The 18,993-nt window shown below is 33.8% G+C and overlaps 1 protein-coding gene across 14 annotated transcripts in view; it reads left to right on the top strand.

The window, feature by feature from the left end:
• KCNT2 (potassium sodium-activated channel subfamily T member 2) overlaps nt 1-18,993 on the top strand; it is a 409,501-nt gene that overhangs the window by 200,184 nt on the left and 190,324 nt on the right. For all 14 annotated transcript variants that reach the window (XR_005990686.1, XR_005990687.1, XM_041774257.1 and 11 more), the window contains 4 exons: nt 11,254-11,434; nt 12,578-12,742; nt 14,498-14,634; nt 18,804-18,867. Coding sequence is in view for 12 of the 14 variants with exons in the window: in XM_041774257.1 (XP_041630191.1) it covers nt 11,254-11,434; nt 12,578-12,742; nt 14,498-14,634; nt 18,804-18,867 (547 nt within the window). In the remaining 2 variants the exon portion in view is untranslated. The remainder of the gene's footprint in view (nt 1-11,253; nt 11,435-12,577; nt 12,743-14,497; nt 14,635-18,803; nt 18,868-18,993) is intronic.

The following is an 18,993-nucleotide window of genomic DNA, read 5'->3' as shown; positions in this document are numbered from 1 at the left end:
ATTTCCATTAAGAGAAAGAAAAAAACTTCAGGGCCTGACAGTTTCACTGTTAAATTCTTTTAATGAACAGTTAATCTAAGGCAGTGTAACTCAGGGCATGGGCAAAGATAAAAGTTACCCAAATCATTGAATGATTAAGCTAAACTGTGATTCTGAAGCACTCAGACAAAACACAAATTCTGCGTTAATGTTCTTATAGTTTAGTTCATAAAATCCTAAACATTTGAGATAACTCTATCAAAACTAAGAATTTTGGAAGGTATGTTTGGCTAATCCTTTGAAAATTATTCCATTCTCAGAGATCCACAATAAACATTAAGTCATTAAAACAATCTGAAATGTATTTCACTAAATAAGTAAATGTTTAACCAGAGTTGCCAATTTTTTCCCCCTATAAATACAAGTTTAATGATACATTGTTCTTTATACAGATGGTTACAGAGATTTTATAATCCCAGGATATACAACTGTGCAACACAAGTCAGTTACTAATTGGCTAACCAGATACAGTGCCATATTGGTGCTTCAAGGAACATATATTGAGATACAGAACCATAGACCAAGGTCACTTTGAAGAGATGGTTATAAAAATTCTATAGTAGTAAATTGCCAGGCTAAAACCAAAAGTTTACAGTAAAAACTAAAGCAATACAAAATAAAATATCTAAAAAGAGAAAGGTACTTACTAAATATTAATTATCTTAAAGATAGGAGTCGAATCATACTAATAACTTATCATTTATCTCATATTAGCAAATTAGTATTTTTTAGGACTAAAACAACTGGAACCATAAAAAAATATATCATCAAATAAGCTCTACCAAAGAAGTGTAAGAATGGCTTATTATAGGTATATATTATTAAAATACATTATTGCATTGGATTGTATATATGTATCTTACAAGAATGATAAATACAACATCTTCAAAAATGAAATAATTTTCACCTCTTTCTGCCTACGAAATTTTTCCTAATATTTTTTTATCGTATATCATGATATCCATTGCCTTTATCTCCTGATGTCTATAGGTCGTATGGGAAAATCTACAAATACTGGTTGAAAACCATGGTTGCCTGGGTGGCTCATTCAATTAAGCATCTGACTCTTGATTTCAGCTTGGGTCATGATCTCAAGACTGTGAGCAAGCCCTGCGTGGGGCTCCACACTCAGCAGAGAGTCTGCTTGAGATTTTTTTCTCTCCATCCTTCTGTCCTTCCTGCCCCCCACCCCTTGCACTCTAAATAAATAAATAAAATCTTAAATAAAAGACAGAAAACTAAATAAAACATTTTATTTCTGAAAAACGACATTTATTTCACATGGTTCTAGTTACTTAGTCAATATTTTTTCCTATTTTGATTGTGAAAATATTAGGTGATATGTAATTCCCAAGGGCATTTTCCACATTTATATTTCTTTTGTGATCAAGTTCTACATAGGTATTTAAGGACATATTTTGTCCTTTAGTCTGTAAGTTTAAGTGCTTGTCTACTTTGATTTAGAAAATCTTGCCAAAGTACCATGTCATAACATTCCAAAAGGATTTTTATTCCTTAACAGTAATTTTTTTAACAGTAATTTTTAAAAGACATTATCACAAATGGATAGTCATAAAACTAAACTACAATTTAAGTGAGAAGTGGCTCTGTGAAATAGTTTTGAAAGTCTAGTTTAAGCTGAGAGAGTGAACCACAACTTTGCAAAAACATAGACACATGCATGGCAAGAATTCTCTGCTTCCCAAGATACATAGTTTCAGAAATAGGTATATTTAATCTTCAAAAAACAGAAAACTCATGCTATGTAAAATTAGATATTTATTTAAATAACAGTGAGTATGAGTATTTGTGTAAAATAATAGAAAAAGAGAAAATTTTGTTAGTATTCTTCTCCCCTCACAAATACTAGTATTTTAACATTTAAATCATGAATATTACCTATAATGATATTACTTAGTAGTTACCTAGGTCAGTGAACTATATAAATATATACATACATACATACATACATATATGCAGTCTTTTACATAATTGCATAAAAATTCTTTCATTCAAGCATTCTCAGGGTTAAGTAACCCTTTTAAAAACATTTCACTAGCCTATTATTGACATTTTGGCTTAGAAATAGTGGCTTAATCTCCCCCGCCCCTGCCCCCCCCCCCCCCTCCATTACCAAGAATTAGTTGTCAGTTTCGGTAAATGGTAATAGTGAACCCTCCAAAGGTCAGCTAATATCAACCTGACTGTGCTTTTTGTACATAGTTAAAGATTAGGAGTTTATCTTGCAAATTGCCTAACTTTTCTTTGTGAAACCCTCCTAACTTGTCTGTCTTTCCACTTCCAAAGGAGTTGAGAGTTGCAGGGTTCAGAAAAGAGTGGAAAAATTACACTGATTCTCATTAACTCATGAATAATTTTCTGTTGCTAATAACTGTTACCAAATCCATAGCTAAGAGGAACAGACTTGCTACTTTGTTGTTCCTATTTCTTTCTCCATAGTCCCTGACTATATTATTCATAGTAAATTAATTTTTTTGTCAAATGCAAAACAAAGGCTTTATATCTATTTTGTGTAGATAGCTCATTCTTATATTTGACTCATTTTTGTGCTTTTATTTCTTTTATGCTAGGGATGGAATTTAAATAACAATTATTACTGAATTCATTGAGCATTGTTATGTGTCAGGCATTTCAGTTAGCATTATTAGTTCATTTTATTCTCCTAATAACTAAATGAAGAAGTTAATATTATTGCATTTACTTTCCAGTTGAGAAGGATAAAATTTAAAAAGCTTAAGCAATTTACCTAAGTTATCATTAATCAAGTTATAAATGAAATGTTTATTAATTTATGGTATTATTAGTAGTATTATAAAGGTGGGGTGAAAATCATTCACTTTAGATTTTAGAAGCTTTTTAATGTAGATTATGGTATTGTATTCATTTCTGCATCTCTCTCATATAGTACAGTGCTTGACGCTGCTAAACCATCAATAAAGGTATTTATAGGAATAAACATGACCTACCTTTTTGATATTAAGTTACCCTTTTTCCATTATAAAGCATTTATGTTTTATAGCACCTATTGGTTTTATAGAAATCAATTCTTCTTATTAAAAATCTACAGTTATTTCTATAAAAGAGAAATTATAAGACAATTATATTAATTTGCAACTTTCTATTTCAAAGTCAACCACTACCTCGGGCAGCCCGGGTGGCTCAGTGGTTTAGCGCCGCCTTCAGTCCAGGGCCTGATCCTGCAGACCTGGGATGGAGTCCCACATCAGACTCCTTGCATGGAGCCTGCTTCTCCCTCTGCCTGTGTCTCTGCCTCTCTCTCTCGCTCTCTGTCTCTGTCTCTTTCTCTCTCATGAATAAATAAATAAAATCTTTTAAAAACAAAAGCAAAAACAAAGTCAACCACTATAAATGAATTTGAGTAACTTTTATGCATTTTAACTAAACAAAAAGATAAATAGAACTCGGTGGGATATTCGTTCATTTTTTCGATCTTAAGTTGAAGTAAATTATTAAATTTCAAATATTTAGGAAGACAGTACAGGGTAATAAAGTTTATGTTGCAATTAGGGGTGCCTGGGTGACTCCGTGAGTTCATGTGACTTGGTTTTGGCTCAGTCATGATCTCAGGGTCAAGAGATTGACTTCTGTGTCAGGCTCCATGTTCAGCGTAGAGTCTGCTTGTACCTCTCTCTCTGCTCTTCCCCCCTGCTCATGCTCTCTCTCTTTTTCTCTCAGATAAATAAATAAAACTTTAAAAACTTTTCATTACAATTAGATATCCATTAAAAGCAAGCATTTAAGCAAGACATTTTTTGTTTTTTAGATTATTGTCCAGTCACGAAACAATATTAAATTTGATTAGTATAAAATTTAAATATAAAAGTGTTTACTTCTATTTACCAGGTATGATTATTTTAAAATTCTTCATTATTCAGTTTTTCCACTACTTTCAATTCAGGATATAATTTAGTTTAACTTAGTCTTTGAACTGAAAAGATGTATCTCTTATGATAAGACAAAATAGGGTTTTTTGATTATGAATGTGGTGTATTTGAGCACATTCTTGGATTTAGTTTATCAGAAAATCTGTATCCATCATTGAAATCACTTTTGGGTATAGACACAAAATAATAATTAACTGAAATTCATCAAATATAATCAGGGAGAGGAGGCAGTTTTTGTTCAATAATGGCTCCAAAGACATCTGTGAATGAAATAAGATAACAATCTATATTAAAATGGATTATAATCACTGAATAGCTTCAAATCCTTATATAGCGTGTTGTAGCATTCACAGTTCTAGGAAAAATAGCCAACATATAAGTGAAATATTAATGTTTATGCATAATGCAAATCAAGATTATTTCAATGCTAAAACTGTCTTAGCTTTTTTTTTTTGTCTTAGCTTTTAGAATGATATAATAAAGTAATAGTAAGCTATCTATGTATCTATTCTGAAGATACAGTTTTTTAAAATGAAGTGTAGTTGACACTGAAGATAGTACTTTTTCTATTCCTTCATAAAAGTAAATGAATTGTTTGGAAAGATAGCTTATTTGAATAATCTAAAATTATTTCTTAGTTGAATGATTGACATAGAGCAGTAATACACATTTTTATGTTTCTTAACTACAAAACATTGCTAAATGTGTTACTATAACCAAATAGTATGTAATAAGTTAGCAGATACTCTTAATATTCTCCACATGTTGCCAATAGATACTCTGTAATGGTATGAGGAAATGATGCTATAGCCATATAATATGATCAGAATAGTCCAGTCTCAGCCTTTTCATTAAACTTCTCCATGTCTTAGTATTCGCTTTTATAAAATTAAAACATGAAATAAGTACTTTTCAAAAATACTCTTTAAATCTAATTTTTATGATTTAATGAGGTTTGAAAAACTTTTTTTTCTTAAATAATGTGAGTATTCTATTTATAGTTTTTAAAGCTAATGCAAACTTCTGCAAAATTTCCTTCTAAACTATTTCTACTCTTTAAGTGACATGATTCTTTACATAAATATAAGGGAGAAAAAGGGAAGTAGTTGCAGAAATTTATGTGAAAGTGACAATGGAGTCCAGATTGTATAGTTATTGTCAGTAGATCTCTGTCTAATATTGACAGTAGTTGGTTTCTTTTATAAAACAGAAGCTAAATACTTTTTCAAATTATGACAGTTCTATAACTAACCTGCTTGAGCTTAGTAGTAAAGTATGCAATATTCACTAACAGTGTCATGAATGGTATTTCAAGTGAAGTTTTTGATTAATAAATAAATTTAACAAACTTAAATAACTCAAATAATTTTTAAATACATTAGTGACAGAATTTATAATTAATGAGATTAAATAAGCACAACTTTTATATTTGAATATTCAATTTGATTTTATAAAAACAAATTTTTAGTTACACGATTTACTTGTATATTACACAAGCAGAATGAGTTTCAATAAGTTAGTCAATGCATTTCAATTTTCCAAATTTTTCATTTATCATATCGTTTAAGTACTAATAGAAACAAATGCTAGAGTTAGAAATACTAATTTCTAGAGAGTAAAACCCAATTTGCTTGGTTATGGTGCTTGAATATTTCAAGTGATATTGATTAAAAGGTGATAGGGAAGTCAATAGATTTATGGAATATTGCACCTGCCTTCTTTGACACAGAAGTATTTAGTGTTGCCACTTAATTAGATTAGATTCCACAATATGAGAAATAGTGAAAGGGATTATAAGGGAAAGGAGGGGAACTGAGTGGGAAAAAGTAGAGAGGGAGACAAACCATGAGGGACTCCTAACTCTGGGAAACAAACAAAAGGTTGTGGAAGGGGAGGTGGGTGGGGGGTTGGAGTAACTGGATAATGGGCCCCGAGGAGGGCACTTGATGGGATGAGCACTGGGTGTTATACTGTATGTTGGCAAATTGAATTTAAATTAAAAAAAAAAAAAGATTAGATTCTACAGTTAAGGTAGTGGCCTGATAAATATTTTGGGTGCTTTTTAAAAATTAATAAATTGTATTTAGTTTATATCTAAACAGGCTACATGGCTTGGTGACTTAAATATGGCAATGGAGATCAGGAGCATTTTATGTACTTGGCACTATCTTAGGTGCTCAGGCAACAAGGTTGAAGAAAGCGTGTGAATTTCTTTCCTCATAGATCTCCATTCATATAGAGGGTTATAGAAAATGAACAGCAAACCCTACACATGACTAAAACTTTTTTTTTTTATTAAACAGAACAGAACAAGGAAGATAGGAGTATATATGATGATCAGTATAGGCTTGAAGGCTTGAAAAGTAATATGTTAAGTAGTTGTCATAGGAAAACTGGCATGATGGTGATAGGCCGCTGGGAGAAGGATGGGAGTATTTACTACAGTGAGGGCAGACAATATGATGGCAAGGATCATTGAAATAGCAGTGGTGATAGTGATAGTGGATTTTGGTTATGTTTTGAAGCTAGAAACAGTGGAGTTTGCTAAGGATTTGGCTGGGGGTTGTGAAAGAAATAGAAAAGTCAAGGATAACTCTAGGATTGTGACCTAATCAACAAGAAAGCTGTATTTGCCACCATTTGATTTGAAGAATTTGAGAGGAGCAAATTTAGAGAAGAAGTTTAGGATTCTGTTTGGACATTGGAGATATTAGAGATAAACGGAGGAAGTTGAAAGAAGATTTGAGTGACACTTGGCACATTTCAGGAATAGCAGTGAGGCTAATGTGGCTGGAGGGCAGTGAGTTAGGAGCTGGTCTTAGAAGACGAGGTCCAAGAAGAGCCAGGGGCTTTTGAATTTTATTCTGAATATGATAAAAGGGCATTTAGAGTTATGAACAGAGAGGGAACAAGATTTGATCTATAACAGAAAAGAATTACTCTTTTCTTAGGCTAGATATTTAAATACTCTCCATCCTATTTTCTTTTGGGAAGAAGGAACTAAATTTATTTATTTACCACAAAAATATTTATTGACTCAGAAGGCATGTTAGCAATAGTATTTTTTGAAATGCAATGACATTGCTATCCATGGACGTAAGCAGTGGCCCATTAAATGAGACCTAAATGAAACTGGTTGACCGGCCTATTCAAAATCAGAGAGAAACTCTAAAAGTATTTCAGTGTATTTACCTTTATTAGTCCTTAAAGTGTTAAGCTTTGTTTTTGTATAATAATACCAAGCATGAAACAGCTGGTGTGGGTATCTCCATTTTCATATTGATCTAGTGAATATTAAGGTATATCAGTCTTGAATCTTAAGTGTGATATTGATAAATATGTGAAAGGTTCACATGACTTTTCTAGGTCAAGTAAAATGGTGTTTTACTTAAGGATCACAAAAATGATTGCAAGCATGAATTTACAGTTGTGTCAAGGCAATTAAATATCTTGGACTGTAACATGATTTATTCAACAAAATTTATTAAGATATATGTAGGTTGTGATAAATATTTTCACTTGTATGCTTTGATAGATTAAAAAACATCACAAAATTCTGTAGCTCCTCTTATGGGGAGATGGAGTCTATTTCCACACCCCTCCAATCTGTGCCGATCTTGTGACTTGCTTTGGTAAATACAATGTGGCAGAAAAAGGTAGGTCTTAAGAGGGCTTTCAATTACCATAATTTGCCCTGAGAAAGTAAGGTAGCAGATTGAATCTATTGGAGGATGAATGGTCACGCGTAGAATAACAAAGCAAGGCATACAGACAACAGTGAACATTGTCCATTTGGCACAGGAGTGAGGCCATCTTGGATTTTTCATTCTAGCCAGACTTCTAGCTCAATGTAGACACATGAGTGAGCCCAAGAAAACCAGAGAAACTTCCCACCTACCACATGGAATCATGCAAAATGATAAATTGTTATGATTTTAAGCTACTGAGTTTTGGGGAGTTTGTTATATAGTAATAAAAAACAGAAGCATAAGAATGAAATGCTCTCTGGGGTTTGTTTGTTTGCATTTATTATTTGACTGTGGTTTAAGCAGGTGTTCTTTTGTTCATTCAGCAGTTAATGAGTGACTACTCTGAACTTTGTGCCGAGTGCACAAATAGGAAATAAGCATATAAAGTGTAAATAGTGTCAGTAGTGTCAGTAGTTGAGCTGGAGTGATAAATATTAAACTTTAAAAATAGATATTATTATGAAAGTTTACCTATATGAGATATGAACTCATATCTAGGAATTCAGAAGGAACTTCTAGGAATTCCTTGATCTTGAGATTCAATGAAGTCTTCATGAGGGAGATCATTTTTGAGGTAGGCTTCAAAAAAATGGGAATCTCAGTAGCTGTTGCAGAGAGAGGGCTTTCAGTTGGGAAAAGTCGATATAGAGGGTAAAGATTATGGTAGGTAAACCATCCAAATAGTATGTGAAGGGGAGATAAAGTGAGAGCAAAGTTTGAAAAAAACCAGATTAGATCCAGATGCTGGAGTCTAATTAAGTCTGTACATACCCCACATATCTATTGCCAAGTAACAAGCCACCTAAAAAGTAGTGTCTTAAAACAGCACAATTTGTTGTTTCTCACAGTTCTGTGGTTGGCAGTTTTTCTGCTGTCTCACTTGCGGTTACTCTTGGCTTTAGTCATGTGATAGCCTGATAGAAGATGGAGCATCCAAGATAGCCCTACTCTCATGTCTAGCAGTTGATGCTGGCTGTCAGTTGGGACATTTTGGGTTTTTTCCACATGGCCTCTCATCCTTTGGTGGGTTGTACCAGGCTGCTTTACAACATGGTAATGCAGACTTCTCGGACATCAAGAACAAGAGCTTCAGGGTCTTCTAAGATCCATGCTCTGTGATCCACCCACCATCATTTCTATATATTATTCTGTTGCCAAAATAAGTTATTAGGCTGTTCAAATGCAAGGACATGGAGAACTAGATTTCACTTTTGATGGGAAGTAAAGCAATATCTTGCAAACAGGCATGAACATAGGAAGTCTTGATTATTGGCAGCTATTATAATAATCTATCACACCATGAATTAGAGAGTGATCTTTTTTTTTTTTTCTTTTGGTCTGCCGTGGCCTTCATTGTTGCTTCACCGTCTTACTCTAACTCGAAGTCTCACACATGAGGCAGAAAAACCCACTCCTCCTCGCCTGCCACTTGCCCCGATGGGCCTGCAGCCCTTTGAGTTCTAAAAGCGTCCCTGCAGAGCCTCGAACTCCCTTGCACAGAGGTCCTTGGTCAGGAGGCCGCCCTGGCCCGGGGTGCCTGCATGCACCTGCGGTAGGCCCCGGGTCGCGAGGTGCTCGGGGAAGGCTCGGGGAAGGCCTAGCCCGCGCCCCCACCCCGCTCCGTTCCCCACATGAGGCTGTTCCTAGCACCCATGGGCACCCGACAGTGATCGTAAATTGTAAGAATCCAATGCCTTTTTAAACTTGGGATTGACATATCCAAACTTCTAAAAATCAATTAGCTAATTAATTTTCTTTTTTTTTTTTGAGAGAGAGAGAGAGACAGAGAGACAGAGAGAGAGAGAGAGAGAGCGTGCACCCACAGAGGAAGTGAGGGGTTCTGGAAGAAAGAGAGAGAGAATCTTAAGCATAAGGTGGGACTTGATCTCACAGCCCTGAGATCATGACCTGAGCGGAAATCAAGAGTTGGATGCTTAACCAGCTGAGCCACCTTGTGCCCCTCTAACCTCTGTTTAAAGACTGTGAATATGGCCCTGATGAATAGGTCATATTAAAAAAAAAGAACAAATTGAAGAGAAGGAAGCAGAGTAGGAGACTTTACTAGTTTAGGTGAAGATAATATTTATCTGAGTTATGAAATGGACATTTTGCCTATGAACAGGGACTGACTTTTAATGTATAGTTATGCAAAATATAGTAAGCCTTTAACATTTGAATCCTTAAAATATGTAATTTATCTTCCTTCTTCCTTTATTTTCTACTGAAGTATAAAAGTTAAGTATGAATTGTTTATATTTTCAAATGCATATTACTGTAATAAAGTAAAAAAAAAACTCCTTCGCAGAAATATATATTATTAAACAGTTCTTCTCTTTGGTTATAGGAAGGCTCCACCTGAATAGTCTTATAATTAGTTTGGCTATTATATTGCCTAGGGACAGCAGAGCAAAAAACTGATATGAATCAACTCATATGACCCAGAAGCTCACACAAAATTCCTAAGCATAAAAAAAGGGAATTTTGCTAAACTATTCTGGAAACCTGGAAGTAAGAAAGAAAAAGAGAAAGAAAAAAAAGAGAACAGTTTTTCCTCAGAAGTAAAATGATGACAAGTACCCTACTATTTCTTTTCTGTCCTTTGGTTTATCTACCTATGTGCTTACCCACCTGTCTAACTGGTTTATAGTCTGCCTTAAAAAAAATGAAACAACCCTATTCCCATCATCTTCTCCAGGCAGGCACTAGTCTGCTTCCTGTCTCTTTCCTGGACATTTTGTATAAACTGTATCATATAGTCTGTAGTCTTTCACTCAGCATGTTTTGTGGTTTATCTATGTTGTAACATGCATCAATACCTATTTTTTTCTTGCTAAATCATATGCCATTATACACTGATTTACGTGCAAATCTCATATCGCTTCCAAGTCTCACTTTCTCACCTTTCCTTTTTTTCTTTTTCTTTTCTTTTCTTTTTTTTTTTTTTTAGCCAGTTGTAGTGCTATTTTTAGTGCTATTTTAACAATTCTACTTTGGGGACATCTTGTAACAATTTCTTTGCTGCTCTTTTACTTTTATACCATTAGTAGCTTTGTACAGATGGTTGATCTTCTCTTGAGAGTGACTTGGCAATTGTTAACTGCTCAAACCTTTCATATATATGAAACACAGACACATACATTATACAATAAGATGGCTTCCTGTATATAAAAAAAAAGACTATCACTCTTTAGACAGAGAATAAATTTAGCAATTTCTGTCTCTGTGTTTCCTGGCATGCATTCAAAATGTTTGTGTAAGTCACCCATAAAATTCAGTCTATTCCTTTTACATGCTACTCATGTATACTTTGTGATACTTTGGCCACAATTTTTGGCTATCAATCAAAATAATACTATATTTGATTAAAGTAGGTAAAAAAACTTAAAAAAATATTTTTTCCTGTGGAAATAATATTGTACAATACAAGATTACACTTTACTGCTTGGCTTTATGAAATGTGTTTTGACTTTCAAAAGAATAATGAGAAGTAATGTGCCCAATTTGAAAGTTTTAATTTTAATGTACATTTGTTTCTTTAGCATTTGTGGAATCCAACATCTGGAACGAATAGGAAAGAAGCTGAATCTCTTTGACTCCCTTTATTTCTGCATTGTGACATTTTCTACTGTGGGCTTTGGGGATGTCACTCCTGAAACATGGTCCTCCAAGCTTTTTGTTGTTGCCATGATCTGTGTCGCTCTTGTGGTTCTACCCATACAGGTAAACAGAGCCAGGGTAAATTTTATAGAAATGTGCAAAGTCGTATAAAAGCAAATCTTCCACGCTTAAGAAGAAATGCGAGTGGTTTATTAATCTAATACATTGACACATATTATTATTGTATCTAGTCAATCAAATAAAATGGTCTCAGGAAATGCTTTCTCACATTTTTTAGGAACTGACTTCCCCCCCCTCCATTCACAACTGATATAGCTCACATCTCATTTCAATTCTTGAAAATGTTTTTTTTGAAATATAGGATTTTTAACAATAAAATTATAAGATCATAGGATAATATAGTTTTAATTACAGAATGATAGATCAAGGAAATAAATTTACGAAGGTTTGATTTCTTTTGGTTCTTGAAACAATATAAAAGCCACACATTGCAATCCATAAAAACTGATCACATATGTTAGTCAACTAAAACAAAATTTGAGGATGATAGGTAACTATTATACAACATTCTGGGAGTGGATAAGATGATTGCAAAGGGACAGATATATAAGATTAGTAGATGCAATCTCTGTTTCCTTGGGTACCCATGGTGAGCAGGTCAGAAACAGAATATGGCAATACAATCAAACTTCTATCTTCCATTACAAACCTTTGGCCACAGTGTATTTAAATATACTTTATGTAGGTATGAAAATGATCTTTCCACTTTTATTGCCATGTATGTGTTCTTCCCTGACATTCCTCCTTTACTCCCTCCACTTCCCTTACATACCACTTGCTGCTATACGACTAGAATCTCTCATTGCATGAGATGTATGTTGAGCTTGATAGAGGAAGTTAGAAGATATGCCATTGAGGTTTTTCTCTTTGACGCAATGCATAACACACATGGCTGCCTGCTGTACTGGACATAAAGCAGAGGCACAAACCTTTTAGTGTTGTTATGATATAATAGGAAAATCATATTAATATGTTTCTGTAGAGACCTGAAGCCTCTGGGCAGCATTAGCAACCTCTGCAGCAATCACATGAAAATTCTGTTATTGAAGGGAATTGGATAATTTGAATCTCAACAAGTTCCATCTAAGAAATCGAGTGTATCTAGTGAACGATGGCTATATTGCATGGGTTTTTATTTTCATGTCCAGTTTTTTTTTTTAATCATATGTGGAAAATCCATTGCAGTTTGAACAACTGGCCTATCTGTGGATGGAGAGACAAAAGTCAGGTGGAAACTATAGTCGACATAGAGCTCAAACTGAGAAGCATGTTGTTCTCTGTGTCAGTTCACTGAAGATTGATTTACTTATGGACTTTTTAAATGAATTCTATGCTCACCCAAGACTTCAGGTACATTAAAATTATGTTATTCATTTTACTGGATCATACTTAACTAACATATTGTCAAAGTCAATTAACTGATGGTGCAGCCTGTGTTCTGGAGGATTTTTATTTATACACTCAGATTTAGAAAGAGTAAATGAAGAACTACAAATATAACCAGGAACATAGAAAAAATGCTTGAGGAATACACAGTATTTTAAGTTTCCTTCTGTAGCTACACTAAAAGACAGATGGAATTATGTTAATGCTACAAAGAAAGGTTTTCTTTGAATTAAAAGGATTTTTTCTCCTTGGATAATGCATAAATGACATTTTTATGAAACAGTGAAATTTAACATAAGATATCAAACAATGAAAAAGTCCTTTCACAATTTCATACTCACTTGAAAATTTCAAAAGTTTTCTTAAGTGTTGCTGATAGAAATCTGGAAGTCTGGAAGTCCCATTTTTTCTTTTGTTTCCCAGAGTGCAACTAGGTCTTATTTATACTAGCAATGAATGACAAAAAAATAAGACAATAACTAGCTGAATTGATAACAATAATTCAGAAAAAAATCTCTTTGTCTGTCTATGTAGATAAAATCTTCAGATACTTCTTCCACTTGCTGCTTGGCCAGTGTAGATTTAGGTAATCTCCTCTTCCTGCTTAATGCACTTAGTTTAGTCCAAACAGTAAAGAGCTACTTGAATGTCTTGTATTTTCTCAACAAATTTGTGTCAAGTGGTTGCACAATCGTGAGATCAAGATAGTACTGAGTATATCTAATTAGATCTCCCTTAAATAGAGTTATTCATGACTACATTGGAGGTCTTTTAAAATATTGTTTAAAAAACATTAAAAAATATAATTTATAAATAAGTGATACTTAAATTACATAGTATATTCTTTTGTTTTATATACATTAATTTGCATTTTAAAGAAACATCATATTTATTTGTTGTTTTTATTATTGTTTGTATTAAATAATTGCAGTTTTGCTCATTACAACCCATAAAGAAAACCTGTTTTGGGGAAATTTGGTGCCCCAAGTTTTGAACCTACTAATTTATTTTGATTAATATGAATAGGGAGAATTCTCAAAACTCCTCAAATTTCCACTAGATATATTTTAGATGATAAAATGGTGAATGTTTACCATAGAATTGTAATTCCTATAATCAGTGTATTAAACTATTTTATCTCTCAGAGTACTTTTGTATTTTCTCCAAAGGATCACTATTTTGAAGTATATGATCTCAATGTTTTAAATTTACTTTGTATTATCAATAGTTTTATGAACCTTATCCTTTCAGGTATTCATCAGAGATTTTTCAGTATCATCAGTTCATAATATTACCAGGTGATATAAATCACCATCATAGTTTTTATTCTAAAAGTAGCAATTTGAAGTCTGAATTGATTTTTAAGCACTTCTGCCCTATATATATTGCATATTTTATAATCAGTCTGAAGTTGTAACTGAAAACTTAAGAAGTTGAAAATGTATACTGAGTATAAGCACTGATTACCTTCTTTTCATGGCACTAATAAGATTGAAAAAGTTTAGGATGACCTTATATTGCTTTATGAGATTTTTATATGTCTCAGTTATGTATATTGTAGTACCATGTTAATTAATATATGCCCAACCTGTTACTTATTAGCAGGAATTTATTTCTATATCATCATATTTCTAAATGTTCTTAGACATTCTCTTTACTTATGTAATATAAAACACAGCATTATTGATTTCACCCCATTACCCACTTTGTTTTGAATAGGATTATTACGTGGTGATTTTGTGTCCTACTGAAATGGATGTGCAAGTTCGAAGGGTACTGCAGATTCCAATGTGGTCACAAAGAGTTATCTACCTTCAAGGCTCAGCCCTTAAAGATCAGGATCTGTTGAGAGCAAAGTAGGTATCCCTATCTATGTTCCAACTTGCAATACTTACCTTTTCTCTCCTCCAAATTTTAGGAATTTTCAGCCCTGTAAGACGTGTTTAAGTATTTTTGAATACAGAGTCTTGCCTTAGTTATACTGCTGGTCATGTTGAAAGGTTAAAAATATAAAACCAGTGTGTGTGTGCTCCTCTTTCTCAGTGCAAGGATGTTCAGCAGACCGTGTCCACACAACACAATGAGGAGTGTGGCATGGTGTAATTATCTCAAGCTCTCAGAGAAGAGCTGAGTTATCCAGACTCACTATTAGAGTAGTCTCCAAATCCCTGAATACTGTTTTTATTCCAGAAATAAAAATCTTGTGCTAAACATTATGTGAAATGCCAGGGCAGTTTGAATCAGGCTTTAAAATTTAGAGATTGTATTGGACAGATGACACTTGTGTTGCCAGAGATGTTCCTGGGGCTCAGAAGGTAACTGGGTCTTAGTTGCTCTTTTCCTGTTGCACATATGCTAGCTAGCCTGGCTTAAAGGTGACATAGGTGTATACCTTTTTCACAGGTCATGGGGTTGTTCCACATAAACAGAGTGAAAATGTGGTTGGGCAGACAGACCATGGGTACCAGATAATCAGGGCATCTGCAAACAACACTCATAGTTTAAGAAGCCAGAAGAAATATTTAGCAGAGATGGTTTTGCTCCATGTTTTCTGTTGCTTTTAAAGTTTTAAACATGTCTTGTAGGGGAAGAAGAATGTCCTGTCCCCTTCTAGGTTCTTCTGGCTGGACTAAGAATCAAATGGACATGAGACAGATTAACAAGAGCAAATAAAATTTAATAGTGTATGTACAGGGAATCCATACAGACAGGGAACTTCCAAAGACAGTTAAGCAAAATAAACCATTCTGACCTAAGGTAAAGGGGGAGGGGTCTGGGACTTCCAAGGGAAGGAAAACAATTTACAGGAGGATGAAAAAGAGTCAACATTTGGTAAACAAATGTTTGCCAGGCCACTCAGAAACAGTGGGATTTAGAGGACTTTGATAACACAGGCCTTGCTAGGATCTTCTCTACCTACCTTCCCTGGTTTATAGCATCTTGCAGTTTTCTGTGGTGATAGCTCCCTTCCTGGAACAGATTTTCTTTCTTTCTTTTTAAAGATTTTTATTTATTTATTCATGAGAGACACACAGAGAGACAGGCAGAGACACACGCAGAGGGAGTAGCAGGCTCCCTGCAGGGAGCCCGATGTGGGACTGAATTCCAGGTCTCCAGGATCAGGCCCTGGGCTGAAGGTGGCGCTAAACCGCTGAGCCAGCGGGGCTGCCCAGATTTTCTATTGAAAGTCTTTTCAGGCATTTGAGGAGGGACATAAAGAGCTTTACTGAATCTGCTGGGTTTCGATTGTGTTTTGGCTCAAAATAATCTTCATGTCAATATGGTCCATCCTGAGGTGGCTGTGGATTGCACATCTCCATAATTGTCTTTGAGTTGTTTTACCTGCTTTTTTAAATAGAAGTCTCCTCCCTCAATTTTAGAGTAGAAGTATTTTTTTATTTTGTTGTTTTGTTTTATTCTGGATGATTTGAGTATGTGTGTTAGTGGGTGTATTTATGCATATTTTGTCTGTGTGTGTGTGTATGTGTGTGTGTATGTAGGTGAGAAGAAAACTCCCTTTTTGATGTTTAATTCTACAAAGTGATAACTAGATATTCTATAAGTGAAACTTCAACATTACTTTTTATTTATATATAGTAGATCAATTTAAGTGAGATTTTTCAATGATTTAATAACTTCTTTAACCAAAACAGTTAGTAAAACTATCAGGATTTAATAAATGGTATGTAATTAGGAAATTTAGCTTCTTTGAGAATATATTAGTACTTCTGGTGGATTAAATACTTCAAAGATGTCAGTGTACACACAAAGTTAAGTCAGATTCTTCTAGTACCTCAAGTAATAGATGGCTTTAAGTGTTTGCTATTTACCATGTTATACACACTATTTGGGAACTCTAAAGAGATAGTTGCTTAGACACTAATATAAATTGGATCTTTATATTCATCTACATATATAATCAATAAGCTTAATTTACTGTATGCATTAAGTTCTTCACATATTATGTTCACTATGAATTCATGTGATAATTGAAGGCTTTTTGCTACCTAATAAATTAAGCTATTAGTATTAGCTGTTAGTCTTTTAGCTTGATATTATAGAAGGGAGCAGAATTTGCTATCCCAAAATATGCTTTAATGGTGTAAGGATTATTGTGAGCTGTTTATTTTGAAGAAACAGCAGACACAGGAAAAACTGAAAACCCAGTTCAAGTTAACTGTTTTGTAAGGGATATTTACATTTATAAGGGAAATCTCCATCCTAAGGCGCTCTCTCTCTCTCTCTCTCTCTCTCTCTCTGAAAAGGATGACTCAATCTCCAGAAACTCCTGTGAATGGAGGAGGAGGCAAGGACCTAAATCTGCATGACAATCTTATCCCTGTTTATGGTGCTTTTCTTTTTAGGTTTCCATTTACTGGCTCCACCATTAGCCAAACCATCTTTTGTCTTTAATTGAAGATGATGTTTAAGGTGGTGATCATGGGAGAGGAGTTAATCAGTTTTCCTGGGTATCTCCCACGTATACAGGAGGTATACGTGTTATTAAACATCTGTTTGTTTTTCTTCTGTTAATCTGTCTTCCTATTACAGAGGGGTCTCAGCCAAGAACCTAGAAGGGTAGAGGGAAAATGATTTATTTACTTTTTTATTAATTATATGATTTATTTAGGATTAACAATTCATTTATTATTAATATAATGAAATGATTTCTCTGCAAAATCACATTTACAAGAAGCATTCATTCATTGGAATATACAAAGGATGAGTATGAGGATGAGAAAGGTAGCAGGCTGGTAATACTAAAAATATCTGTGTTAATGGGACTCCTGGGTTGCCCAGTGGTTAAGCACCTGCCTTTGGCCCAGAGCTTGATCCTGGAGTCCCAGGATAGAGCCCCACATCAGGCTCCCCACGGGGAGCCTGCTTCTCCCTCTGCCTATGTCTCTGCCTCTCTCTCCGTGTCTCTCATGAATAAATAGATAAAATCTTAAAAAAAATATATCTGGGTTAAGAAAGAAGTATTCGTTTTATGTTCATTTATTATCCTAATGTCATATAAGGATTTGGGATTTAACGTTAACTAATACATTCTTCAACACAATTTCCCATGCAAGAAACAAGGAGTAGGATTCTCCAAACCAGTTCCATAGGTCAGTTGCATGAATTTTGAATTGCTTTGTTGAAGATGATGTTTAGAAAATGTTATGCAATACTCATTATCTTGTAATGATAATTCAGTACTTTTCCAAAACTGTTTGGTTTGATCTAATTTCATGGACTTCTATCTTTCCTCTGCAAATAAAAAAATTTTTTTGTGGGGAAGGAAGATTTATCATAATTAACCAGAAAGATAAACATTCTTTATCTTGAAATTAACATTTTTATGTTATTATTTTTTTAAGGATTTTTTTAATTTTTAAGTAATCTCTTCAGTGGGGAAGTTGAACTTACAACCCTGAGATCAAGAATTGTAAGTTCTACTGACTGAGCCAGCCAGGCACCTCAACACTTTTATGTTTTGAGAACATTATTATCAAGCACTGAAACATACTGTTTATCACCAAATTTAAGAAATGTAGAGCTTTAGCATAAGGGACAGGGATTTGGAACAAGATGATGAATCATCTCCAAGAAATGTAAATGTACAGTAGAGTTTGACATAAGAATACTAAGGCGCTCTGTTCCTTCTCTCTTACTTAATTGAGTAACTTTATAGTTAAAATAAAATCATAAAATAAAGGTCAATACAACTCCCTAATTTAAACAAAGCATATATATATGAAAAAATATACAATCATAAAATAATAAAATTTGAGGTTTTTTTTTTTACTTTTGTCATTATGAACTATTGAGTTATATAGCCAGTTCAACAACAGTTGTTTTGTTTACAGTCAAGTTCAGTCATGATCTGCTAGAAATCTAACTTTCATGTAAGCCTAAGGATACTAAGGTACAAAGTTTATTTGTACTTTGTGTACATTGGACTAAGCATTGGAATTCTATTTTTCAGACAGTACAGAGATATTTCAGTGTATGATTACTTTGTTTTTCTGTCTGTATTTAGGATGGATGATGCTGAGGCCTGTTTTATTCTGAGCAGCCGTTGTGAAGTGGATAGGACATCATCTGTAAGTTTCTAAAATCTCTTTCATAAATTGTTCTTCTCACCTTAGAAGATTGTTTTTGAATTTTTAAAAAATCTGCTAATGTTAAATATAGGTGATTTTAAAATATTACTAAAGGGAAGCAAATAT

The sequence above is a fragment of the Vulpes lagopus genome, chromosome 11, assembly GCF_018345385.1.
Source record: "Vulpes lagopus strain Blue_001 chromosome 11, ASM1834538v1, whole genome shotgun sequence".
Classification (NCBI taxonomy): Eukaryota; Metazoa; Chordata; class Mammalia; order Carnivora; family Canidae; genus Vulpes; species Vulpes lagopus.
Note: the sequence above shows the minus strand (reverse complement) of the source record. Positions and strands in the feature narration are given on the sequence as shown.